This window comes from Dermacentor silvarum, chromosome 3 (assembly GCF_013339745.2).
Source record: "Dermacentor silvarum isolate Dsil-2018 chromosome 3, BIME_Dsil_1.4, whole genome shotgun sequence".
NCBI classification, from domain to species: Eukaryota; Metazoa; Arthropoda; class Arachnida; order Ixodida; family Ixodidae; genus Dermacentor; species Dermacentor silvarum.
In genome coordinates, this window is record NC_051156.1 from 99846368 (window position 1) to 99874329 (window position 27962).

Consider the following 27962-nt stretch of genomic DNA (forward strand, 5'->3'; position numbering starts at 1 on the left):
AATTAAAGAGGCACGCCGGCAGAAAAAAACATCAAGAAGATCAAGAAGATGAGGGTACGCTGTAGATGGTGAGAAAAGGTCATGTGTGCAATCCTGCGCTTTAAGCTCTATCATAGAACTGAAAATTTGTGTTGAGGTGCAGTAACTTTATCATTTTGGAATAAATGATCCCCCCCCCCGTTGGAGATTTCCCTTTTTCAGTGACCGTTCAGTAACCCAATTATTTTGTGACTTGTCAACAAGGTGGTGTGGTGTTCGTAACATATGGTTAATAAAGCTTGTTTTACCCTGTATGGTTATGCAGTCCCTGTGATGTTTTCTGTAAGCTTTGCAATGCCACAGTTTATATAGCTTAGAGACCTAAAAGCTCGAGGGCCATTATGGCACCGTTCTTGCGCAGAAGGTGAGGCCGTCGAAGTGGTTAAGCCCCTCACCCATTTGAGCTGCTCGCTGACCTCCGGGTGGTGCAGGACCGAGCGGACGTAGCCGATGTGCGAGTTCAGCTCGTCCGTGGCGCCCAAGGCCTCGAAGACGGCATCGTCCTTGCGTCGCCGCTGACCCGTGTACGTTGCCGATGTGCCTGGCACGGCACAGAGTCCGCTAGTGTAAGCATACGACATATGCAAACGCGATGGCATTTAAACTACTTCGATTCGCTAGCTTCAGTGACAGTTACAAATTAAGCTGTGTTCTGAAAACTACCTAAAACAGACAAGCACGACGTTTTAGATGGCCAGTCACATGAATCATTCGTTCTGACCTATAGCATATATGTATGCTCTGCCCAGAAAATATAAGTGCAACTTCGGAATATACGAAAAACTCATCCAGTTGATAGAGTCGCCATGTCATTTAGGAGTACTAAATTTCCTGCATATATTATAACTAGGATTATACCACAGTATATCTGTTCAATGATAGAACGACGTAGCTCAGAGATGCATAAACATAAATATTGTGATTACACGTTTCTTATGATGAAAATGTGTACGTAAGCACTTAATTATAAACGCTTCATAAAAGCTGCCAACTGCACACATACTGTGCGGGATATTGAGCGAGAAAGGCGAGTTGCCGTGCATTAGGGTACGATTTCAGGCCCACACACTTACCTTTGTCACCAGTGCGAGTGTAAATCTTGGTTTGGCGGGAGTTGCCAGAACTGCACGGAGAAACGCAAACTCTATCAGCACGCCACCGAAGCCGTATTAGCACTTTGTTTTAACGCAAAACTAAAGTGTTTGAAATGTCACCTTAAGAGGCGCGTACTGAGAACCCTCGAGGCTACGAGAGATCGAGCGATGCAGCGCAAAGTAGTCATTTATCCCAATAAAAGTCCGAGAACAACGAAACAAGTTGTTGCCCACAGTAGCAAATAGTAGTTAGCAGACCGAAAGAGCGCGTAGGCTTGGATTGGTTTGGTACTGAGAGCGACTTTTCACTTCAAAATCGTTTTGTTTGCGAAGTAATAAAGTTGCACAACATATAGCGCCAATACGCACTTTACAGAAACAAGATATAGCTTAAATGTATAATTAGTTGTGAAAAAAAGGTTTTGCGCGCTTTTGTAGTGTTTCAAAACCATCCAGACGCCGGCCAGCGCCATTGCGTACGCCTCGTCTGCTAGACTTCAGACATGGCGGAACATTCGACGTGTTTGCGCTTTTAGAAAGCGACAGCGCGTTTACCGCCCGAGAAGGCTTTCTGCGCCTTGTAAAGCCGATCTAGGCGACCGCGTAACGCACCTAAACCTCGCATACCACATCGCGGTTCGCTGCCTTAGCGTACTTACTGCGCCATGAAGAGAGACGTGCTGCTGATGCACGAACGGAGTGTGTTCCGTACGCCGCCGGACTTTACTGTTCTGGCCGAGAAGTACTTCGACTTCTCGCAGCACGTCACCTACAACACCCTAGGCAAGGCAAAGCTCGACTTCAAGGATGCAGATTCTCAGCGCGCCCTCTCCAAAACGCTGTTGAAGCACTTCTTCGACCTGGACGTGCGGTTGCCGCCGGGTCGACTGGTGCCGGCCGTGCCTCAGCGCCTGAACTACCTGCTCTGGGTCCAGGACCTGGTGGAGAAAGTCTTGAACAGGAAAGATAACGTCGTGGCCCTCGATGTCGGTGAGCAGGATTGACGCGATTATCCCAGGTGTGGCCACCTGTTGACACGTACCCCTCCACTGCGTGGATACGATCAGTGCGTGAAAATCCGCTTTCATCAATCACTCCCCGCTCTCTCGTCTTTCGATCCTGAAGTCGGGGTTTTGAAAACCGATTTTGCCTCGTTCACACCAGTTTCGCTAACTTTGCCCACTGTAAAATGATGCTGGCGTACGTAGCGCGGTGGGACGTCTCTGCGCAACGGGATCATGTGGAGTTCTACATCCGTGACGCAGTGCCACAGCCCTGACCGTAGAGGAACGGGCGATTGTTCCGGTTCCGACGCAGTCGCCAGCAGCACGGCGTTCTTGTTGCTATGTCGAGCTAGCACGAAGCGACTGACACCGCGAGCTTTCCCGGCGTACTTGCTGCACATGGAAGATCTCGCATTTCACTTCGTTTCACTGCGTCTGATGTCGCGTTACAAAAAAAAAAAAAAAAAAAAAGCACACATTCTTCTCTGCCGCCGGACAAGCCAACGACAGCTGTCAAAAGTAATATGCATTAAAGAGAAAAATACTTTAAAAAACGAGCACTGGAAGTTTTGTCACGAACGAGCTGTCGGTATCTCGCACATAAGTCGCTTGTCCACACAGTGGCGTGCTAGGGTAGGCACATAGCGTAACTAGGAGCGATAACTGTTATCCTGTGTGAACTGTGGTACTTTAATTATGTCCACATGTTGCAAAGTGGTGAAGCAAAGCACAGGGCAGTGAATTAGTGTCTTCCTAGGAAGACGTTCAGTGGGCTTCAGTCTGAAGAGTTCTGTAGAAACCCACAAGGTGGAAAAATAAGTTTCATAATAGGGAGATTCTGGCATCCGCCTGGCATATTACCAAATACAGAAGAACCCATGATGTTTGATAGACATCAGGTTTGCCAAGCGTCACGGGCAACTTTGCACTGCAAGCTCTGAGCAAATTACTTCCAACTGTCAGAGTATTTATCCCTCCATCACTTCGCAACATGTAAGAAAGGAGCTAAACACAAATTGTTTAACAATGCTTGGGAGATATGTTCCTCCTGCAATGCCAGTGGTAACAGCTATGGAATAACTGATCAATGTGTATAGCATGCTTGCAGTACCAAACGATGTAGTCGGCAGCACTCTGCAGAACATGTGTTCCTCTTTATTTTGCAATACGGTGTGGTGTTTTAGGTCACAGTAATACCGCTGCCATGACAAGATAGACCTGTGCACAAAAGAAGGAGGTTTGATTCTATGTCCACTGTGCTGCCACCTGCAGCATAGAGCTTTAGGGTACAGGGGTGTAGTGATTTTGTTCACCCAGAGACAGAAAAAAAGCTGTTTAATGAAATGCAGATAGTTCTATATGTAGTCTCATACATGCTACTCTGCATAGGGAATAGGATCGGGGACAGAAAGGCCCTAGGAGAAGGAGGGCAGGGAAGGTAAAAAATAAAAATATATATGTATATATGATCATGGTATTTACAGGTGAGACAAAGGTGGTTTTGATGTAACTAAGCTGGAGATTGTCAATAAAGCCAGCGCATTGGAGGAATGAGAGAAGAAAACTTAAAGCTTCACGTTGCTTCGAAGGAGAAGGCATAGGACCTAGCTCGACTCCCATATGTCCCACGCTGAAGCCAGCCCCGACTAAGTTTCTGTGGTGTTATACAGGCCTGGCCATGGGGAAACATGGGCTGCAATGTGGCACCTAGAGAGAAGGTTGCTGGCAAAGCTGGTTGCTAATTAGCACAAACTGCCCATTATTTCTACAAGAATTCTTGATTGAGCTGATGATTGATGAGCACGTCCGAGGCTCAGCCTAGGACATGCTCAGCAACTGAGCATTTCCCAAACTGCTTTGACTGCTGTGAGGGAACCTGCGATACAAAGTGGGGATAAAAGGTGTTCCCACTTCTATTCTTCCCTTCTAGTATTATTATTGTTTTGCCCCCTTGGTAGTTTGCTATTTTAAAGTGACACTAAACAGAAATATTAATTTGATAGTAAGTTACTTTTCCGCAATAGGAAAATGACCAGTCATACCATGAGAAGGTGCTAGGTAAGCAAGATAGTAAGCAAGAACGAAAGACAGGTGGTTGTGACACCCTGAAGTTAACGCACTTGCTTGCCATAGTGTCGTGGATTTTGACAAGCTCAATTGGGCTCTAGTTAATTACTTATTAGCAGATAAGCACTACGTCGCATTCTAGACGAACGAGAGACAACCTAGAGAGGCAACACACCATCGTTCAAGCCATCTGTGGCTCCTCTAGCGAGTGCTGGTGCATTGACGTGGCCTGACCCGTGCACCTTGCCAACAGGGACCGGAGCATCGTGCGTGCTGGCACTGCTGGGCCACAGGCAGTGCGGCTGGGACTTCGTCGGTACCGAGACCGATCCTTCCGCCGCCGCTCCTGCCACAGAAAATGTGAGCCGCAACAACCTTGAGGAGCACGTCAAAGGTGGGTGCCTGCCGACGTTCCTTCCTTTCCCTGGAGTTTTACCGTGAACAGCATTATGATCTAGGAAGTAAGCCGATTGTGTTTGTCATTGTTTCGTTCAGACATGCCATAACATAAATTATAAAAAAAGGCACCCAGGCAGGTAAATCTGGGTCGAAACAATGGTCATGTGAAGAAGTAGCAAGAGGAAGGAGTGCATAAAAGTGCAAAGGAGTGGTGATCGATGCAATTCAGTCCTTCATTTTACTTTCAGATGAAATAAAGGAGCAGCCACAAAAAGCTACAACGCCGAGTAGCTTGGTGAGGGGGCTGTCCCACGAAGTTGCAGCAACAGATAGTTGGCAGAACAAAAGTTTATTGATTGATTGATTGATTGAACTGAAGTAACATTCCAAAGCAACACTAGGGCCACGAGAGACACTGTATTGAGAGACTGCGGAATAATTTTGACTGCCCATGGCTTTTAACATGCACCGAAATATAAGTATACTAGAGTGTTCACCTTCGTCAAAATGGGGCTTTCATCGCTTGGGAATCGAACCCACAACCTCAGGCTCAGCAGCAGCACACCACTGCCACTGAGCAACTGTGAAGAGTAAAGGTAATAAATATATTGCCAACGGACAAGCCGATAAAGACGCAAAAGTCAGAGTGGCGTTTATTAGTGACTGCCTGAGTCCAGAAAGCAAAGATGGCTGCTAAACCGGGCCGTACGTGCACACGCGATTTGTGACACAGGGCTTGTCGCCTTCCTTTCTCAAGGAAGAATGCGAGAGATATAGCACATTCCCGGCCATGAAATGAAGTCAAGCTTGTATTTCGAGTGGGAAAAGTCTTTGAATGGCAACCTTGTTGTGACAAGGTCGCCTTGTTTGATTATGCAATAGCGAACATGTCCATCGACTTCTCGGTAGACTTCAATTGCTCTTGCGAGTTGCCGCATCTGACGGGGCATGTTTTCAGCGTGTACAAGCACAACATCGCCTTCATTGACTTTGTTGTTGCCCCGTCTTTCAGACATGTGTGCTGACCAGAGTTGGAGTAGGTACTACTCCTTTGTCCATCTTTTCTAAAAGTTTTCGGTCAGATGCTTTCTCTTGCTCGTGCTGTTCCCCTTTTGTGGATTGTTCAAAGAATATTCTTCACTTTGATTTGCGGTTTCTTTTGCTTGCCTAATTTCTCTCCGTCACTCAATCATGCTTGCTGTGATTTGAGGGATTGCGAGATCCTGCCGCACTTTTGTATTGATAATAGCTTCCTATAGCTTCCGAGAGAGAGAGAGAAACCACGAGGAAGCTGGGCTTCCTTTCTTTATTGTTTTCTTTTTTTTTTCGGTGTTAAACAAAATATAAGAATGTCAAGAAGTAAGAAAAGTCACCAACGGTAACGATACTCCCTAGTGCGAAATTTGAGCGCAGCTGTGTACGTGTTTTCAATATTGAGGCAAAGAACTTGAGACCGAAATCACCACACGGACTTGCAGAGGAAGGGACAGTATGGGAATGCAGGTATGATGAGCCACATCAGAGCCAGCTGCGGAAGAAGACGACAACGAAGGCGCGACCAGTGACACGAGCGCATTCACACGGCTATGCCGAGGGACACCCACGCTCAACCCAGAAACGGGCGCCTAAGAGCTGCACTCTAAAAATTCTTCACAGGTGCATGCCAAGCTAAGGAACTGATACATAACGCGAGTTCTCACACCCTTCGGGAGTACAAAGGGTCTGTTTGTTGGGTCACAGCTTTGCTCGAATGCAGCTACTGCATTTGAACGCAATCATGGCTGGCTGTTCTTAGTGATGGCCCCCATGCAGGTGGCATTGGAGCACCACAGCGTCGGCTTTCACTGCCGCACTTGTGCAGACTACTAGCCGACCTCCAACACTGAGCTGATATAATTTAATGCGAGAAACAGAAATTGCAGATTACTGAGGTTAAAAAAAAACGTGCATATACATTTTTTCTATTCTAATAAAATATACACAAGGTAACTTTCATTTCATCATCATTGAGCATCACATTTCAAAGCGAATTTGGGGCTCCTGCACACATTACGTTGCATTTGCATTTGATATTAACCATGCCGTCGTACGCAGTCCTTCTCTGCTGTTGCAGAATTCCTCTGAAAAGCTTCGCTGTAAAATTTTGCTTGCTTCCTTTGCACCAGGCCTCCATTTCAGTGTAGGTGTGAAAAAAGAAAAAGAAGCCCCAATTCTCCAATTACGTTATAAGTTGCCTAACTCGGTTACTGCAATCATAAATTATGAGCGTCCACATTCACGATACATTTAGAAACTACCACGGGATTTTGAGAAGCTCAACGTTCCTGCATTGTTTCGGGGTGTTAAACCCCATAAATGAACACGCTTTGACACTATATAGCATAATCCTAAACTATGCCCCTTTGAATGAGGGGCATAGGTCAGGGCACTAACTCTGCAGAAAGTGATTGTAAGGGGGTTTACGATTTTATCGGTAAGATGTCTCAGTTTATATTTTGTTTATGATTGTCGCAAGGACACCAAAATTGTTATTTCTATTTTGAGTCCAGTTTACGACAAAGTTAATTTTTAGAAGAATGCAAATATAGTCGGTGATCAATTTTGCCAACCTACCCGCATTACCACCACCCACCCCACATGTCCAAAGTACAGCGACAACCGAACATTTATGCTGCCACTAGTCGAATAATTTACAAGTATAAACTTCATTAATGTATTTCCGTTTGTTTGCATTGCAGATCATTCTAGCTGCAGCTGTAAAGCAGAGTGCCTGTTCACAGCCTCACTATACAACAAAGTCTGTTATGTTTAATGAACAGTCAACATTTTGAGTAACAAAAATGTTTAGTATTTTCCAACAAAATTTAGCATTTTTTGGCCATGAATACAGTATATTATTTAAATTTTAAGTCTGGCAGGTCTGTCATCATATGTAAAATGCTGATGCAGTGTTCTTCATTTTTATGGTTGATTGATTGATTGAAAACATCTTGCTTATCACTGCTTGATACATTTTATTGTATGTTAAGTTGCAAAAAAAAAACAAATAAAATGTGTCCACCTAGTGGAAATGTCCATTTCGTCTGCTGCTGAAGTGCTCATTGGCTGGGGGCGCCTGTCTCCTACTGACGTGTACCCCAGCACAGCCAATGAGAACTTCAGCAATAGACGAAATGGACGTGTCCACTAGGTGGACGCTTACAGACTACACCCTCTGGTCTTATTTCATTTTGTTTCACGTCCTAACACACCTTAGCAATATGTACATTGTTGCAATGTCTATCTGTGCGAATGCAGTGCTGGAGGTGGGCTCGCTCGTTGAGGCCGTAGAGAAGTCAGAGTCCCGCAAGTTCGACGTGTGCGTCTGCAACCCACCTTTCTTCACCTCAGCCGAGGAAGCAGATGCCAAGACGAAGGCAAAGGAGCAAGGGCGTGCCTCCCCGCCTTCGGACATGGGGGGCGTCGAGGCCGAGAAGGTAATCCCATTCACAGATATGTGATTGGCAGCCTTATCAGATCACACTGTCAGAAGTGGCTGTGGAGGTAATCTGTAAACAGGGCAATAATTGGGTTAATTGGTGTGTGTTAATTGTTCTTGCACCATATGGCAATACATTCACTGGGACAAGGGAAACACCAACTTGAAAGGAAAAAGCGCAAACTACTAACTGGTTTGTTATCAGATCAAACCACATGTCTAACTGAACACAGCAATGCACTGCGACTGCGTGAACAAGTGGAAAATCCAATCAACAGATCCTCTGAGATCGCGTCCTCACATTTTTGCACCCTGTAATTCTGTTGGTACCTTCTGCATGTACAGTCGCGAGCAAAAGTTTGGAGACCACGGCATCCGCAAAAAATTTAAATATATTCAAGCGCAGCTCTGCGGCCTCGAATTGGTTTAATACGTTGTATTGGTCAAACACGTGCACGTAGGCGCGTGCTCTTGATTTCAGCCGGAATGCCCAGGCTGCGAAGAAAAAAAAATAAAATCGTGGCACCTTTGGTCCACAAACTTTTGCTCGCAAATGTGCATACGTAACGCGCGTATGTAACTTTGGCATCAGTTAGCTCACCTTCAGTCATGCCTTGTTGCAACAGTATTCTGCAATGTATTCACTGCAATGCAATGTATTCAGTGTATACACCACAATGTATTCCTTCAAATGGCCTAACAATTCAAGTACAGTATAGACCACTTATAACGTAACCGCTTATAGTGCAGGACCGGATATAGTACGGTCTTTTCAGACTCCCGTTAATTTCCCATAGCACTCCATGTATACGCATACCGCTTACAGTGCAGCCGCGTGAGATGAAATACTGGTTATAACGCAACTTCCGCGGGAAAATCTCGCCGACAAGGGCGGTAGCGAGCACGCTCCTTAACGAGGTGCGCCCACCAATGGGAGAGAAGATCAACGAGGGCGATGCGGAGGAGGAGCATGAGACGAGGAGCATGAGTCCAAGGGCGATAAAATCGTTGCCGCGCGCCGTATGTGCGAGTGAAAGCGCACAGGGGACGCGCGCCTTCACTGGAGAGCGAACGTACTGCGGACAGCAAACGCGACTTCCATCGCGCGAAAGGCCGTGGGGGTATGGGAGGAAGGGAGGGGTGGGCGACTCTGTTCTGTGGCACCAAATGCGTATCTTGCAACTGGGCGCAAGGGGAACTGGCGACGCAATCTCCCACGCGAAAGGAGCAAAGCGGGAAGGCAGCGCAGGAGAGAGGGTGGGGGGGCGGCGGCTTCTCCTCTGCCAACAAATGTGTAGTGCCCACCAACGCCGCAGCGCGGATCAGTATTCAGTGTATACACCACAATGTATTCCTTCAAATGGCCAAACAATTCAAGTAATGGTTCAACCAAATGAATGTTTACATAAGCAATGCCTGAGGTTGGTTTTCACTTTAACTCCATTGTGAACTAGTGTCTGCAATAAAACATTGTATCGGGCCAGTTCGTGCATATCAGCTTCAAATAAAAGCTACATAATGAGATGCGGACGAAAGAAAGGCACAGGGATGACAGAGGTGAGCACATTGCCCATGTTTCATTGTGTAGTTTTTTTGCTTGAACACTGTCATCACTTTGTGCCCCTGCAAGTGGGAAAATTCATCCTAAGCTTTATTTTTGTTTTTGAGGCTTAGGGCATGATGTTACATAGAGTCATGATCTTGCAAGGAACTGTGGTATCACAGGGATAGATACCCCTGTACCTAGCTCATGACTGCTTATCGCAATAAAACCTTGTTAAAGCCTTGCCTTTCCCTTACAAAAATCACTTCTGGCACTCATTTGCATTCTAGCGGACAATCAATTGATTCAGCATTAGAAACTCAATAGAAACACTACATTATTCTTATAGCAACGTTTGCGAATGTAGATACCAGCTGTGAGATATTTAGCATGCATGCAACTCTTGCGTAGACCTCCCATCTCTCATGCTTTCAGCAATTCTTAGGCATGCTGCCTTTTTTACAGGTGTGGGCAAACTCTGGAGAGGTGGGCTTCTTCAAGGACGTGCTGCTGCGCGACAGCCTCGTGCTGCGGGACAAAATTGGGTGAGGATGTGAACAGCAGCTTTGTCTGTCAGTAATTATAGTGCAAATGTGAAATCCTCTTTTGTGATCTTCGCTATGCTTATCAGTGTAGCTAATCAAGACTTCATCACCACCGTCATCGGCCTGTTTCGTGTCCACTGCCAGGATAAGGTCTCTCCCCAGCCAACTCTAACAACCCCACTTGCAATGGAATGCCTTGCATGACATGACGAGATATTTTGTCTTGAACAACAAATGGACATGATTTGCCAACACTCTGCTAAGGCTACGTAGCATATGTAAGATTCTATGCCCTGCCCTTCAAAACGGAGCTGGGCCTTAGATTCAGTGTTCACATATAGTATGTTCTCGAAAAGCGTTAAGGGGGCAGCATAATTCTGAAAGTTTAAACTTTGTTCTTCAATCAATCTTGATGAAATTATGTGAACTTGTTTAGATTTTTATGCTAATTTCAAGTATTATTTCGATTTCTAGGTAGGTCTATTATTTCATGAACTAATTAAAAATCCCATTCCATTGTTTCAGTCCTCTACTGTGAGAAAATGGCAAACAAATTTTATTGCAATGCATCGGTCAATAGCCTAAAAGGTGAAAAATGCAATAATGCAAACATTTTTAAGAAGTCGTCAATATGAGTGCCATTGTAATACATTGAAGTTCCCGTTTTGCAATTTGGGAACAATGTGGCAAGAAATGGAGCAAAACAATTAAATTGTGAAAGCAGAATTTTAAAATCTGCTTGCATTATACCACTTGTGATACGTCGAGCTGTCTGATGCAAAAAGTTTATTTTCCTACCTGCTGTGGGTGCTGAGATATCGACGCTGGCAAATTGCAAGGAGTAAACAAAATTAATTGCAACAGAATCGGAAGAAAACAAAACAAAAAAAAGAGTCCATTTTTTCTGCTAATCTTGAATCTTTGTTCTGCCATATAAAAACAAATGAAGTTGCGAGAAAATACTACACCAAATTCAACAAAGTGCTTCTCTTTTAGAGCCCCTTAACAGGGGTGGGAATATTTTGCCAAGTGCACCATTTTGCACCTCAAGCAAATTGCTGCGCCAAATTGTGTCGTAAACGAAAAAATGACTCAAATTGCACCATGCTATGCCAGAACAGCTTTGACGGGCATCAGCAAAAGATCACTGGCACTGTGCAGGACATTGTGTCGTCGGTGTCGAAGCACAAGTAAAAGTAATCTTTTGTATTCTTGCTGCCAGCAGGCACAAACAGCCGCACCCAATCAGCCCCATGAATAAAACTTAAAGTAGCGACATTCTTTTATCTTGCCGCCCAAGACGGCGAGCGAGAGGAGGCATGGAGGTCTGGGACTCATCTGCGTCTCAATGTTGGTGAAGCGGAGTCACAAGGTTGCGCTGGCACTGTTTCCGCTGAAACACACGCGAGCGCCAGCTGTCTGCGCCTTTTTTTTTTTTAACTAGCAAGCACCTGCTCTATCACAGTTGCTCGTGATCACCAGTACCGACACAGCCTCACGATCGTGGCGATCACAAATCCTGATATCGCATAAGGGGCATTGCTGCGCAGTGCAATCGCCCTGATCAAAAAGTGCAAACTGTGAGGGTGAGCGGCGATAAGGCGCCTGCGGCGAGGGAACTCGGAAAGGGAGAGGCCAAGAGAAGAGGAATGAAGAGAAGGGGGCTTACTCCCAATCACGTGTGAACTCCAGATGTCTAGGTGCTTCTTGCAAGTCTAGTGAGTGGCAAAGCAAAGTCAGTCGTGCGCAGAATCTTGGTGTGTGCAAGTTAGTGCTGTCTCATTACCTAGAAATGCCTTTCACTGAGGTGTTGACTAATCCTAGCGTCTTCACAACTTCTGTTGGAAAACACCCCCAGTCACTTCACCACCACGTATTACAAAAATTGTATAAAGAACTTCTTTAGGCTGCTCTTCAACACTTCTTGCTTCAGAATGCAGGGCTTTGTTATTGTTAACCCCTCTTAATTATCATAATGCTTTAAATTAAATTTGCAGGCTTCAAACTACTCCAATAATAGGATATATGCGCTACAGACTACTCCAGTCTGCTCCAGAATTAAGTTTCGTCTGCACCAAAAATTGCTACAAAAATGATTTTGGACATTCCCCCCTCTGCCTTTAATCAATTAAAAAACTGAGTTGTTCTGGATCCTTTGTGCAGCCTGTACACCTGTATGCTGGGCAAGAATGTAAGCGTCAAGGAGGTCCTCAGTGCTCTTCATAACAAGGTGAGCTTTCCAGCAGGGCACTGAATACTCGTGGGAAAGCAGCAGAGTGCAAAATAGTTGCATCAGCCAAACAAATGCACGAACTGTACAAACAGTGGATGTTGGTCAACGTTTCTTGTGGTGGCTTGACTCGGACAATGTAAGGAAACACAGGTAGCACATAAAGTAACAATTTTGATAAGGACATGATGTTTTGTGGAACTAGAAGTAACAACTTTGTCAAGCAAGCAAATGGAACACTGTACAGTTACAAAAAAGCCGGCAGATCCCATGCCCTGTGGGAATCGATGTTATGTGAAGCAGTGTGCCTGGAGCCTACAAAGTTAACGAAACGACCATGAAAGCACTCAGACGTAGGCAGCTGTTTCATGACCTACATGACACGCATGTCATGACATTCATGTCATGAGTCCTCAGGAGTCCCTTTAGCTACGCCTAAAAGACCATAAGGCGAACCCCTTAGTCATGCTCATGACTATGACTGACCATCAACCTTTAGCCTTTTTCCTTAACTTGGTACCACATCCGAACCCATTCCATTGGTTTTTGAGTGCTCATTTTTTTTTTGCCGAGTCATTGTCATTGTTGCTGAGTCATGCTCATGACTATGACCTCTACCACCATCCTTTAGTGTTTCCTTTACTTAGTGCCCATGTACGAACCCATTCCAGTGTTTTTTGGATGTTAATCTTTTTTCACTGAATCATTATTTTTTATGCTGAGCCTTGTTTATACCTATGACTTCTACCATCATCCTTTGCGTTTCCTTCACTTAGTACCCACGTCCGAACCCATTTCAGTGATTTTTGAGTGTTAATCTTTTTTTGCTGAGTCATGCTCATGACTATGACTTTTATCATCATCCTTTAGTGTTTCCATCCCTAAGTATGCACGTCCGAACCCATTTCATTGGTTTTTGTGTTAATGTTTTTTTGCCTGAGTCATTGCTATTTTTGCTTAGTCATGCTCATCACTATGACTTCTACCACCATCATTTAATGTTTCCTTCACTTACTGCCCACGTCCAAACCCATTCCAGTAGTTTTTGGATGTTAATCTTTTTTTGCTGAGTCATTGTCATTTTTGCTGAGTCATGTTCATGACTATAAATTCTACCATCATCCTTTAGTGTTTCCTTCACGTAGTATCCACGTTAGAACCAATTTCAGTGGTTTTGAGTGTTAATCAACGTTCGCTGAGTCATTGTTATGATCTACATGACACGCATGTCATGACCTATCATTTATGTTCCTCATACACTCGTGTCATACTATACTAATTTTGGTACCTACCAAGGTAACGAAACGACCATGAGACCACAAGGACGTAGGCAGCTAGGTAGATAGATAGATAGGTACTGTCAAAATGGCAGATGTTCGCCAGGAAATGCTTCGCATTTAAAACGAAAAGGTACATGTGTACACCTTTCTAACGCTATCTGTCTATAATGCGTTCGTTGGATGCACTCTGCACATGTAACAAAGTGTCATCATTGTCGACACAGACAGGTCAACTGACGGACTGTGCTGGTCGTGGATCGACAATGACGATGCTTCAGCGTTTTCTAAAGCTTGTTCAAGGCTGTATTTGTCCATATATTCAAGGTAACCCTGAAGCCGAAAGACACTACACTCTGTCTCACTAAATATGCGCAGTGCAGCCAAAGCTACAGCTTGCATCAGCCAATTGGGATTGCAAACCAGGAAAAGAGCCTCATTATTGTCCTCCGCTAATCTTTCTCATGTGCTCACGATTAGTGGCTCACAGTGGGCAAACCCTTCTCTTGCTCAGGCATGCACCTGGTTCTCATTCCTGATTGGCCAATGCGACTCGTAACATTTTGCTTCCCTGCACAAGTTTACTGGGACAAAGTATATGGATGGAAGCAATCCCACCACTACAAAGAAATTGATATCAAAGGAGAATCAATTTGAAGAATGTCTCCTAGTCATATGTAATAATAGCCAAGGCAGTAAGTTGATGGGAAGTACAGAAAATACAGCACTTACCACTTGTACCGTAATTGCTTGTTAATTAGTTATTAAATAATTAATTTATGTATTTGTTTATACAGGACTACTAGAGTAGACTTCCGTTGATTTGACTCCGGTTAATTCAATTTTTCAGTTCATTCGATCCCGACCAAAGGCTCCGGCCGACACCCTTACACTTCTATGGGCCCAAATTTTCTCCATTTCGATCCTGAAATTGACCTTCGCCGAGTAATTCAAACTCAACTGGTCAACACGCGCGCACCTGACCCCAATGGTGATCCGAGTGGTGACTCCAACAGCGGCAACGTCTGCCTCGGTGCCGCTTAGTGCACAGTGAATGAGTCAAACACATAATCTCAGCATATGAAAGAAGGAGAAACTTTGCCCACCATCGTCACTGGTGATCAAAATCGTGTTCCTGTGGCAGTCTTCAGTTAGGAGCCGGACACATTGACTATTCGTCCAAGGTTTTACGCACAACGTAGGCTCCGAGAGTGGTGGCGTCTGTGCATGTATTTCGGACGGCATAGCCGGCAGCGCTATTGCAGATCAAGGCAATTTTGCGTGCAACTAAATGTATTAGTTCTTGAGATGATGGCAGCATCCACTGTGAGAGCTTGCTGCTGTTGCTCTAAACGAGTTTACAGGCTGCCAAAGTTGCCAAAGTGTGACTATCTTTTGCCTTCACATTGGTTTTCTTTAACGCAGGTCAAGTCCTGTCGAGTTGCAGAGTTTCACCAAGGGAAGACAACTCGCTATGCCGTTGCATGGACCTTTCTCAACGTCAACCTGCAGAAAGTATGCAGACTCACTGTCCTTTGTTCTGTTATGTAAATTCTTGCTCCGTATCACTTCCACACAGGCCCGTTTACTACAGATTTTTAGCAGAGCAGAAATGCAATAGCATAGAGGCATACCTTTATTGTCACGACTGTCTTTCACTTATTCGGTGGCCTAGCCGTGTCAATGCCAGCATAATCTTCACAAGGTATCTCTGTTTTCTTACTTTTTTTTTCCAACTTTTTAATTTTCATGCAATGTCCTTGAAGCAGGTATTACAAATGTATGGTACAATAAGTAGTTAAGGAAATAGATGACAGCGGTGTCCCAGGAAGTGTTCTTTATCATTCATTTAGTATCGCAAATTTGTCATGGTTAGCCATAGTCATTTGTATAAAGAGTAGTACGTACTTATCATTTTACAAAATGTGTAGAAAGTAGTACATGCTACGATCTTACCGGAATGCAAAAAATTTGGTGCTGCATCCATCCTTCAGAGATGATTGACAACGCTGATGCTGTTACCAATCTATCTTATGATAGTTGTGTTATTGGTGGGATGTTTTATATATTTTGATGATTATGATGATTATTGTGATGATTGATCATGAAAGTAACAAGACTGAGACAGAGTTCCTAAAGAATGCTAATCGCATTATAGGGGTCCTGAAAAACTTCTTGAACATAGTAAGAAAACACTGCTGATCTGTTAACGAGGCTCCTGTGAACATGTGAGCCAAATATTGTTGCACTGCATGAGGCAGGGAATTTTAAATCTCGTGTCAAAAGCAGTGAATTATCGCTTGCTCTTGTTTCCACAATGTAATCGTGCAGCGTCATTGCAAGCAGCTGGACCCACAACAGCTGATTGGCTGATTTCGTGGTTGCAACAACTTTTCAGTAACACAGTTGTTGCTTATTTCAGCTCAATAAATGAAAAATGATGTATGTCTGCAATCTCAAAACGACAAAAAGCCATTTCATCTTTGCACTGCGGGTCTACACGCGACCGTTTCGCATTGCTGCATCTGTTGCGCATGCCCTCCGAGATGAAAAACGTAGTGTAGACACTGCGGCTGCCACGGGATGCCTCCACAAACCATCTCGCTGCCAAGACATTTAACGTTTGTGAGAGGCCAGCTGGCGCATTGCTTCCTTGCCCTCCTTTGCCGTCTCCCCTGTGTAGCTCACAGCGCGCAAGTGGAAATGAAAGGAAAGAGAAGGCTGCTCATCGGTCCGCCGACTGTGTCTAACTTTGCTTGTGCTTGAAGGATTCGAAGATTGGCAAGGTGACGTAGTTTAATAGTGATGTCATTCTATGATTAGTTTGAAAAGTGTTTCAGGGCCCCTTTTAGAACGCTTGTGTAATAGCTCTCTGATGCGGTGCCTCTCGGAGCACCATGTGTTGCTTTGAAACATCAAGAGGCAATAAATCATCAAATCAGCGAGGAGAGCAGACTTCCACTGTTATGTGTGTGTGCGTCCGTGCAGCTTCCGTTCTCCAAGGTGCGACAGCAGAAGCAGCAGACCAAGATTGAGCTGGTACTGCCGCACTCACAGGTACCGGTCACCCTGCGGGTCCACTACGTCTGGCGGGAGCTACTCAGTGCCCTCAACTCCATTGAGGTAATTGCCTCGGCACCTGTGCCTGCTGTCCTCCAGAAATGGTACTGTAGTACAGTCGAACCTTGGTTATGACAAATTTCACGTCTGACACAAGAACACCTTCATTATATTCGTTATGCGGATATATTAATTGTATGCTAATATTGGTGATAAACATTTTAGATTTACCTTGTTATACCCAATAATTCGTTGCATGGAAGTTCAACTTGGTGTGACATGACCTTGCAGTATTACAACAGCGTTACAGTCAAACCACAATTTAACGAAACCCGAACTTTCGGTTTAACTAGGTAGGTGCTTTTCATTCCCTGACATATTTAATAAATGAGTCATGATCGTGCACAGTTACAACATCGTTTCACAGTTTATTTCATTGATAAATTGCAAGAAACATTCGTTAGTTACGAAGCAAGTTAGTACGCGCAATTAGGGCTGTATTTTATATGCGTGACTCAACCATGGAAAATTCAGATGGGCTGGTTTGATCTACGAATGTAAGAACTAGGACTCACTGAAATAAACTCTGTCAAAGTATGAGAGTAGCGCGATAAGCCTTTGCTTTCCTAATGCGGGTAGTTTAAATGAGGCTTTGATAGCTGTCGCACTATGAAAGCGTTTTATTTTAGCTGGTTTATTTTAGATGGCCTCAAGGTTGTTAATTAGGTATAGCTGAGTATGGTTGCAAATAAGGCCACCATATTCTATTTTTGAGCGAACTAAGATTATGTATGCAAGAAGTTTAGTAGACTGGTTAGCAGAGTGCAAGTTACGTTTAATAAATTCTAGCGCTTTGAATGGTTACGGCATCATCATGCACTATCCATAAGAGGTTAGAAGAAAGATCGACGCCCAAGTATTTAGTTTAAATACATTTTCGACTGTCATATTGTTAATTATGTAAGAATGCAGCTCGGGGTTAGTAGTTCTTGTAGATTTTATGTACATAACTTCTTATACATTTATTTCTATCTGCCATTGTCAGCACCAGCAGGCTATTTGATTGACGTCAGATTGCAGTGCACTCACATCCTCACTGTTAGTAATCAGCCTGTATACAACAGAGTTGATCGCTGGCGCAACGCTGCGACGCAGATTTTCATTTAGGCTTGCGCGCTCGGCCAGCATGGCGGCAAAACGGAAGTTTCTTTCTTTGGAGGTGAAGGCGCGAATTATCAGCAAGGCTTCAAGCGGCAGAAAGAAAGGAGACGTTGCAGCAGAGTTCGGCATCTCCAACAGCACGCTGTCAACAATTTTGAAGTCGGAGGACGCGATCACCAGTGCTCTTTCTGCGGGGGCGTCCGCCAAACGGAAGTGACTCAGGCTGCACACGAGGATCTTGAGAAGGCATTGTTTACATGGTTCCTCGACATGCTGTGCCAAGAAAATGACAATTAGCGGAAGCGTGCTACAGCAAAAGGCACTGAACTATGCATGCTGGGCATAGATGATTTTAAGGCAAGCACAGGTTGGCTGACTCACTTCAAGGCCCGACACGACATCGTTGTGGAAGTGTTGTGCGGCGAATCTGCTGCTTCAGACGTCAATGGTGCAGTGACTTGGGCGTCATCTGCTCTGCCGGACATAATGAAATAGTATGCCCCGTCCGACATCTACAACGCAGATGAGACGGGACTGTTTTATGAGCTGCTGCCCACAAAGAAGCTGGATATGAAGGGCCAACCATGCAGTGGAGGAAAGCACAGCAAGAAGCGTGTGACTCTGCTTCTCTGCACTAACATGGATAGCACCGACAAGCGCTGCCTGCTCGTTATCGGCAAGAGCGCGAGGCCTCGCTGCTTCAAAGGCGGTAAGAGCTTGCCGGTAAGGTATTTAGCAAACAAGAAATCCTGGATGACGCGGGCCATCTTCCGTGATTGGATCATAGCTTTCGACCAAGATATGAAGGTCCAAAACCACAAGGTGCGCTTGCTTATTGACAGTTGCTCAACGCATATTGTTGAGGGCGCTGAGTTGGAAAATGTGGAAGTTCGCTTCTTCCCCCCAAACTGCACTGCTTTTATTCAGCCGTTAGACCAAGGCATCATTCACAGTGTGAAAAGTGCATATCGGCAGCGTTTGATTCAGCAGCTGTTGCTGAACATTGACACCGGGCGGGAGACCAAAGTGGACTTGTACATGGCCCTGCAAATGATTGCCGCGGCGTGGACGGCAACCTGGCACAGCATAATTGAAAATAGCTTTGCGCACGCCGGCTTTAAGCCTGAGGCTGAAGTAACGGCCAACTCGACAACGGACGAGGAAGACAACCGTTTTGGAGTGGAGCCACCCTCTACAGAAGTTACTGTGGTGTGGGCAGCCCTTCGAGACACCAAAAATGTACCAACAGATGTCAGCATAGATGAATACATCGCCGTTGACGCAGACGTAATTGTTCGTGAAGAGTTGAACGATGAGTCCTTCATTGGAAGAGGTTCGCCATAACGAGGCGTCGGACGATGAAAGTGATGCACAAGAAGCATCGGGCACTGGTTGTAATGGACGCTTTTGACCTCATTTGCAATTTCATTGGCGCCCACGATGACGACGTCGCAATGCAACTGCTGACCGAGTGCAAACGTCGCACCACGGCGATGACTAAAAGACGGAGGCAAGCAAAGATGACCGACTTTTTTCGGAAGTGAATGACGTTTTTAAGTGTGTACTGAAATCTGACAGTCCTTTGGGTCAGATTTTGCCACAACGAAAGGTAGCCGACTTTTTTCGGAAATAAATGATGTTTGTGAGAGTGTAGTCAAATTTGCCAGTGTTTTGGGGCAATTTTCGCCACAATGAAATTTTCGCTTCAATGAAATTTTTCGCGCGTCCCGCGAGTTTCATTGTAGCGAGGTTCGACTGTAGTCTGATTGGTGACAAGTGGTTACTGATATCGTTAACATTAATAAAAAAAAAAGATTGACCCAAACACAGTGCCTTGCGGAACGCCTGATCTCACTTTAATAATGGAGATAAAGTATTATTCACAAAGACAGATTGATGACGATCGGACAAAAACTAGCAATCCAATTAGAAATCTTAGTGTTAATGTTCAGGGTGGTCTTTCCAAATGTCACGTCTTTCCAAATGTTTTCGCGTCAAGTCTTTCTACATGAAAAACCGAAATAGACGAGACCGTCCACTGGCAGTTTGGGTTCAGGGGGGCAATTTGTGAAGGTTGTGCATCCTCGCAGGTCCCCTACGAGATCATCAACGAGGGTCAGAACATGTGCCACCTTTGGGTCAAGGCCAAGGAGAACACGTGGACGCACCTGCGACGTAGGCGCCGGGAGATCGAGCGCAAACGTCGCTTGCGGGAGGAGGAGGCTAAGAAAGCCGAAGAAGCCAAAAAGCCAAAAGAAGGTCAGTTATGATGACGTCACAACTCTTTCCAGTTAGCCGAGGGCTCTTGAGAGAATCAAGCCGCAGGGTGTGAGCATCCACTGACAGTCGAGGCAGTGTGCTGGCAACTTTGTCATTCCTGTGTTGCTAAGCTCTGCCCCATGAATGTACAGTGAAATCGTGGCAATTTGAAATCTCGTCATTCGAATCGACGGGCAACTCGAGCTGCTCTGTTGGTCCCAGCAGAGTCGTATGTAGTATATTACTGTAGTTGAGTATAAATTCCAAGAACTGCACAATAATTATTTCAAACAAAATTTGTCACTCCCGTGGACAGCCTTTCAGACAAAACCAAGCCAAAGGCCAAAGTCCAATATGTCGCTCGCCGCTGTAATGACACGTCAGTAGCGCACCCAGGATCTCTGCCAGGGGGGGGTTGACAGTTTGCCAATACCATCTAAACAGCACTAATTTCGATTTCTTCACGGGAAATTGTCAAAAAAATGCGCTTTTTGCGAATGTGCAGACGATTGCGCGTCTTACATCTTAGTTGCAGTACTCAAATGCGTAAGGAAAGAAAAGGGGTTAAACAAAAGGGAGGGTTAAGTCGGCCACAGGGGGGGGGGGTTACAACCCCCGAATCACCCCCCGTCGGTGCGCCACTGTGACACGTACCATAGAAATTGAGCGTTTATAACTGCCTGATACACAATATGTTAGGCTCACAATGCATGCATTGCCTCTCAGTGGCCGCTCTCAGGCAACTCAGTGGTCGCTCTCAGGCTTTCACTCGCACATACAACGTACGGCCAATGAGAGTCTTTTTCTACATCCGGACGCGACCATCGAAGAGCGAGCCCTTAACAACTTCGCTGTAAAGCACAAACAGAAAATAATCATTTCACCAACATAAGAAGTGCAGGAAATAGTCAAAATAAGGTGGTGAAATTTGTACTGACATCTGTATGTGAAGAAAAGACTACTAATGGTTGCACTGTCGCCGTGCTATTATTATTAAGCCGATTCCACTAGACTATTGTGTGCGGAAAAAGAAAATGAGTATCCAGAAGAAAAAGAGAATATATATTTCAGTTATGTCGGTTACGTCCCCCGCGGAGTTTCTCTACATGTATGGTTAACAAGCATTGGGCTCACGTGACACATTAGATACTTCCTTAGTGCTGCTTAATCTGCTCCCCTTGCAGCTAACTATAACCACCACTCCAAAGGTTAAGCTTTCACACTTAAGTCGGGTGTGTCTTAGCCCACAAAGCCCAACGTATCATTTTTTATAGGCTGAATTTGATGCCTAAAAGCTCTGACTTAGGTGCTGGAAGCTCAATGTAGAGCCCATATTAACGTTTTAAGCATGCATTGCTTTTAGCTCCCATTGTCAGCGACCTACAAGAGACCTTGAGCCAAAATCCAGAGCTGTTATCCGGGCACTCAAAACGAGGATGGGGCGAGAATGAAACGAGAACATCCGGCATCACTGCGAGAGCAAAAAGAGATCATCCGGTCATGTATAGTTAAGCAAATCAATTACTAAATCATTATTTCACTGTTTTCTTCACTCCAATATAATATTCATGGTCAGAAATAAATGTGAACAAGTAGTTTTAAATTTATGTAATATGAAATGGTGTTCAGGCTTTGTGGGGTTTCAATATGACTCTTTAGAATGCCCTCACACCCATTTTCTTTTTATAATTCTCCTCTTTGTACATTTTTTTTTTCTCTTTAGAGCAATCTTCTGCGGAGACAGCTGAAAAAAATGACACATCTGAAGCTGAAACAAGTGCAGGAACTTCCGATTCCAAGGAGAAGACGTCAAAGGTGGACGAAACCACTACTGAGCCTGTTGGCTCTTCGGATGATCCCTCTGAAATGGCAGTCTCAGAACAGGAGCCAGCCGAATCTTCCGGTGAACCTGCCGAGGAAGAGAAGTCAGCAGCAGAGCCGCCTTCGCAGACACATCAACAGCAGGTTGAACCGGCTGCCCCGTTTCAGGAGGCCTCCTCAAACGGGTCGTCACAAGCCGAGCCAAGCGAGTGCTCCGGCGGGCCGGCTGAGGAGCAGAAGGCAGCACCGGAGTCATCTCAGGAGGAGTCGTCTGCCGTTTCATCGGAAGTTGAGAACAATTTGTCAACTGTCACTTCCTCAAACCACGTGCCACCACAGCCAGACGTAGACCCCACGCAGTCATCTGAGCAGTCAGCCAGTCAGTTTGCTGCGGATGAGGCCATGGAAGCCGACAGCTGCACCGACAGTGACAGCCACGAACAGGGTGTGAAGAGAAAGCAGGCAGACGAGAGTGCCGGGGACGAGCCGCCGAGCAAGGTTTCACGCCAGGATGACAGTGACAAGTCTTTTGAGGAAAATGCAGTGAGTGTTATATCTATGTATTTTGGGTTTCTTAGACTTTGTTCAATGGCGACGTTGGGACGTAGCAGTTGCCGGCAGATGCCATTTTTAACATCTCTATCGGACAAACACAGACAAACGGAGTCTGTAGGCTCCCTTTCAATCAAAGAGAGAACTTACCAGAAAGCCAAATGGATTGGACCTGCCCAGCCCGTTACTGGCACTTGGAAAAAGTGCCCCAACACGTGGAAAAGACAGACAGACTCTTCCTTGGCACTAATTGGAAAAAAAAAATTGTAACCTGGTTAGACTCATCCACAGAACTTAAAAGGGTTAAGAGAAAGAACCAGATCTAGGCAGGCCATGCAATGGGTAGAACGGATAACCAGTGGCTCTATTAGAGCAACAGAATGGGCTGCCAAGGGAACGGATCTACAGTCAAAGACTGCAAGGAACTAGGGAGTGTGATGAGATTAGGAGCTTTGCAGGCTTAGGATCAAGTTACCGTACGCAAGACTATTATTGACAGTAGCACTATCTATAGTACTACCACTAGTTTTGCAATTCCTGGCTAGTGATAGTATCAGAAATTTTGCGATAACTGACCACCAGTAGCACTCAAATGGGAACAGGGAAACATCACAAAGTTTATATTGCAGTGTTTACATGCGGTACGTCACATGACGGTAAATTATTGATAGCACGGTACTACCGATAGTTTTTTGTATTATCGATAGTTCAATGATACAAAACTGTCGACAATATTGCTTCACTATATGCCTAGTCTTTTTAACCTAAATGTCAGTCCTCTGTTGCACACAGATAATCAAGTATCATTGATCTATGCTCATTACTCTGACGCAGTGCTGAACGGAACAACACTTGCATCACAAGTCTCAGAGTTCTGCTTTGTTGAACAACATTGTTGCACAGGTGTAATGGAGCAGATTATGATGTCCATATTCCTGCTTTCAGAAATTTCTTAAAACTTGTGAAGGTATGGTAGCCCAGTACTCCAGAGCCATGTCTAACCCCCCCCCCCCCCCCCTAATTCAGAAATGCATCTTAAGTGGAAGCCCATGCTTGACTTGATTTAAATGACGCCTGTCGTGAACGCGCCAGAGAAAATGCAATGAGCGTCTTGGGCACGTTCACGCCAGGCATCACTTAGATCGAGTAAAGCATGCGCTTCACGTTAAGATGCATTTCTACGGGGGTAAGAAAATAGCTGGGCCCAAGAAATTGAGCCCAACAATGAGAACATAATTTTGCTGCTTGCAACATTTTAGGCTTCGTATGTATCTTATACAGCTGGGGTTCAAATCCCTGCTTGTCCGGTAGAAGCAAGCACAAGCTCTTCTCAATGCACACTGTTGTTCTATGCAGTTCATGGCACCTAGAAAGTTATACGCACAAACAGAACCAACATGGGGAAAGGACGCAAGGCATGCATACACAAACTCGCAAGTCACAACTTCCAAGTCTGCACATTTTGATTTCTTAGCCCTTGCGTAGTCTCGTTCTGTGCATATTTAGTTCGTGAACTCGTTATTGTTATGGCCATGCTAAAAATCAGGTCAGTCATTGTTGACCTTACATGGTCTTGTAAGAAACACGTCTTTATGCCCAGATACTAAGCACAGATACTTCAGCGGCAGATACGAAGTATCCACTGTGCTAATCCTTTAGTGAAACTGTCTCTATGGTCCGGTATTGTACACACATTACGTGTCCCCAATATCAGTATATCGCAAGTTCAATCCGATGGAGGATAACATCTTCGCAGCTCAACATAATGCAGACTATTTTATTGTAAAAAGAAAGGTTACTCGATTGTACAGCTTTTTTTTTTCCAGAAAAGGTCGCTGAAGTATAAGAAGTGTGTTAAAGTCCACTGCAAAGCCAAAAATGCAATAGGTAGTGTCCAAATCTCACTCCCCAATCTCAAATAACACCTTACAATCTGTAGTGCTTTGCCATACCGAGGTTTCCGAAAGCTCCTGCGAGCTATGGAAGTTTGTCATCGTTTGTCCAGCGTCTTCAGAGTTTTAGATTTTCTTTTTCCAAGTGAGAACAAATTCCTGTTTCTTTCTCTTACCATGAAAATCTAGTGAGGGAACAATCAAAAGTATTGCATTTTGCATTCTGTGAAGTGTGAGAGAGAGAGAGAGAAAATGATTTAATGAAAGGCAGGGAGGTTAACCAGGACTGAACCCGGTTGGCTACCCTACACTGGGGGAAGGGAAAAGGGGAGAGAGAGATTAAGAGAATAGAAAGTCTGCTGTTGATATCGCCGACGTAGCAACAGATCTCTGTTCTATCACTGATGATCAATCAGTCCGGACCATAGACGGTCACTCAGTCCTGTAGTTCTCAAAAATTGCACCAATGCTTTTGTGGCCTTTTGCAGCTGTGATATTCGAGGCCATGGTCCCAAGATCTTGCTCAAGGTGAACGGTTTGGGTGCATGTTACAATGAAGGGCGCATTAGAATGGAGTAAATGTAGTACTTTCTGGGAAAGCTTTGAAAAGAAAGAAGCACCAATGAAAGGACCTCGGAAGTCTCTAAAGCAGGGAGATATAGGAGTCCCAAAACAGCAGGAAGTTTAGCTGACCGTGTCGATTGTGGTGGGGTTGCAAAGATCACCCGACACGTAACAAGGCATTTGTTGCAGTGTGGCATGGGTGGCCACTGCAAAAATAACATTACGAGGCATTTAAAGGGACACTAAAGAGGAAAATAATTTGAACCATATTAATAAATTGTGGTTCTAAAGTACCAAAAAAGCCACTCCTACAACGAAAGAATGCGTGGTATGCCAGAAAAGATGTCAAAACAAGGCAGGTGGCAACACCGCCTCGAATTTCCCGCACCTAGTCGATTGTTTATCGGTAAAGATGGACTACACTGTATTCTGAAGCAGCCGGTGACTGAACTTAGCAAGTTTCAAGAACTTGTATCGAGCCACAATGGGCTAAACAAAAACAACCAAAAAAATTGCAATTCATGGCATTGCGCTTACTTACCCGGTGCCGGAGTTTCGACGCGAAAATCCAACATTGGTAGTTTGGCCTTCATTTTCTCTTCTAGTAGCCGCCCCATTGCCACGAAATTTACTAAAGCAAGCATTTCAAAAGGGTATATCAGTCTAATTTAGTGTTTCTCTTCAGCGTCCTTTTAATCTACCCTTTCTACGCTTATTATTTTTTATCCAAGCATTGTGGTTTAGGCTGCAGTGTCTTTGGAATCGGCCAGTCAATGTGGTCTAGAAGGAAAAAAGATCGATCTTATTATACCAGCTTTGGCGTTCAGGTGAGTCTAACGGTACAGCCATCATGACGCTCACAGGACGACATGGCAGCTGACGAAGGCTTTGGAAGTGCCGATACCGAACCGGACAGCTCGCCCCTGCTCCTGAGCACCGACGTGCGGGTACGGCGCATCTACACCGACATCGTCATCCACATGACCATCCGAAGCGGCCAGTCAGACGTGGCGCACCAACTGTTGCAGTACATCAAGAACTCCCTGTGGGGAGTCTAACCCTCCACACTTGTTTTGTGCACCCCACCCCCTGAGGCATGCCTTTATTTTACTTTGTTTTCCTTTAGTATTCGTGCTTTGCGAGCCACTTTGTTTTAAAGGACCGAGAAGCAGAATTGCACGCGTGACAATGCACATTGTGCGTCTCCCATTATGTTTGTCATTTCATCTGCATCGTGTGAATGTGTTAGCATGAAGAAATACTGCAAGAGTGGGGGGGGGGGGGGGGAGGCGGGGGGGCTAGCCTGTGTACGGTTTGGTATGAATGTCTCCTTCAGTTGCTGTGCACATTCAGCAGAAAAACAAAGAAAAAGAATTTGCACCTTTCAAAGCGCTGTTTTGTTGAGCTATGCATTAAGACCTGGTACACCCTATGAAACATAACTTTTTTCTCTCCCTCAACATTATTTGGTCATTTGAACTTGGAGCTCAATTCATTCCTGCTTATAGCCAAGGCTTCTTTCCATTAGTAGCGTATTCACTGCAAGGAGAGCTATTAAAACACAGTAGCAAAGAAAAGAAGTGCAGTTGCGAGCAGAAGCGATGACCGTGGTGCTGCGAAAAAGAAATTGCTATTACAGCTTACACGTGCAGCCCACCATCCAGTGGCATGCATGTTCGACCAATGCAGTACATGTCGTTACTCCACCCAACGCTTCACCTCGACTTGAAAAAGCGGACGGCAACGTCACATCTCAGCTGAATAAACGACGCCCATTCTCGAGCAAAACGTTTTGTAGCCAGGTGTTCACGGCAACTATACAAAAATGAAGGTGCGTCTCTCGAGCAATTCCTTGTCGTAGGAATCGCCAAGGAGAATTTCTGAAGTGCGTCTTCATTCGACGGGCAGCACTGTGTTCCGCTTAGTAGAGTAGAGGCTTGTTTGAGAACACACGGTTAAAGTGCATGACCATTCCAAAAGAATATTTTTTTTTTCTCTTTTGCCACCACTGTGTCCAAAAGTTTTGCATGCGATGGTACACACAGGATTACCACTATCATTCTAGTGTCATTCTAGTGACGCTGTGTGAGCAACTGTAGCCCTTTAGTGGCTGTACTCCCCCTACCTCCCACCCCCTCCACTATTTTTTCGGGTTTTAAATAAAGATTGATTAGTCACTATTGTGGCATCATTGAAAAGGACGTTTTTTTTTTCTTTCTAGCTGGAGAGCAACCTACAATATGTTCTGGTTGATTATGTCACTGGCGAGTTTCACATGTTTGAAAATGTGCAGCTCATGGTTTTAGATATGAACAAGTTCTCCAAATTGGCACTGTTTTGAGATGTCATGCTAGCATTGAACTATGTACACAAAGCAATAAGGACCAAAGTAATTTTTCATGGTTGTCCATAGTTTCATGCAATTTACGTGGCCTAATGATTGGATCCTTCATGCAAATTCACAATGCATTTGTCTTGATGTTGTGGGGGTCTTCCCCAACAGTCAGTAGAGCATGAGACTCTTAATCAGGGTCGTGGGTTCGAGCCCCACGTTGGGCGCCAAATGTGGGGGTCTTCCCCAACCCGTAGCGCGTATAATCGCAGCTGCGTAGGGTTCGGGCGAATAAGGCAACAAGCGAGTCAACAACGTTTATTGCTGTGGGCAATAAAACACACTTGCAGAGCGAAGTCCGCTCTGTATAATAAGTACTAAAATAGGCTTGCCTCGTCGCGTGTGGTAGTCACGCAAACGAGGTCACTCACGGGTTGCAGCGGGTAAATCCGTATGGGCAGGTAGGTGTAGCGAGGTCAGAGAGGCCCGGGGGTCTCTCGGTCGCGCTCTTTTATACCTTTTCGCGAGTGGAATGTCCTCCTCGCCCGCCGGATACTTTCCCTCTTCCCGCGCGGGCACGCGCCTCGCGAGAGGGGAGCGAGAACCGGGAGAGGACAAAGTGCATCTCTCCCCTGTCCGCCCGGC

General features: G+C 45.1%; 2 protein-coding genes across 3 annotated transcripts in view; one reads left to right on the plus strand and one right to left on the minus strand.

Moving 5' to 3' along the window:
- Nucleotides 1–1932, minus strand: part of LOC119445611 (corrinoid adenosyltransferase MMAB) — a 19512-nt gene extending 17580 nt beyond the window's left edge. The window contains exons 1-3 of one of the 2 annotated variants that reach the window (XM_037709872.2): nt 1793–1932; nt 1113–1162; nt 435–580 (exon numbers count right to left, since the gene is read on the minus strand). In XM_037709872.2, coding sequence (XP_037565800.1) covers nt 435–580; nt 1113–1162; nt 1793–1800 — 204 coding nt within the window. In that variant the 5' untranslated portion in view covers nt 1801–1932. Of the gene's footprint in view, nt 1–434; nt 581–1112; nt 1163–1253; nt 1387–1792 lie in introns of those variants that run through there. The other variant, XM_037709871.2, reaches the window with a different exon arrangement.
- Nucleotides 1592–27183, plus strand: LOC119445610 (RNA N6-adenosine-methyltransferase mettl16). Its single transcript, XM_037709870.2, has 10 exons — nt 1592–2123; nt 4458–4598; nt 7901–8079; nt 10090–10169; nt 12333–12399; nt 15102–15191; nt 16665–16799; nt 19988–20156; nt 21880–22520; nt 25849–27183. Exons 1-10 carry the CDS (start codon nt 1799–1801, stop codon nt 26041–26043), a joined length of 2022 nt encoding a protein of 673 aa, XP_037565798.1. The 5' UTR covers nt 1592–1798; the 3' UTR covers nt 26044–27183.
- Nucleotides 27184–27962: the final 779 nt, after the last annotated feature.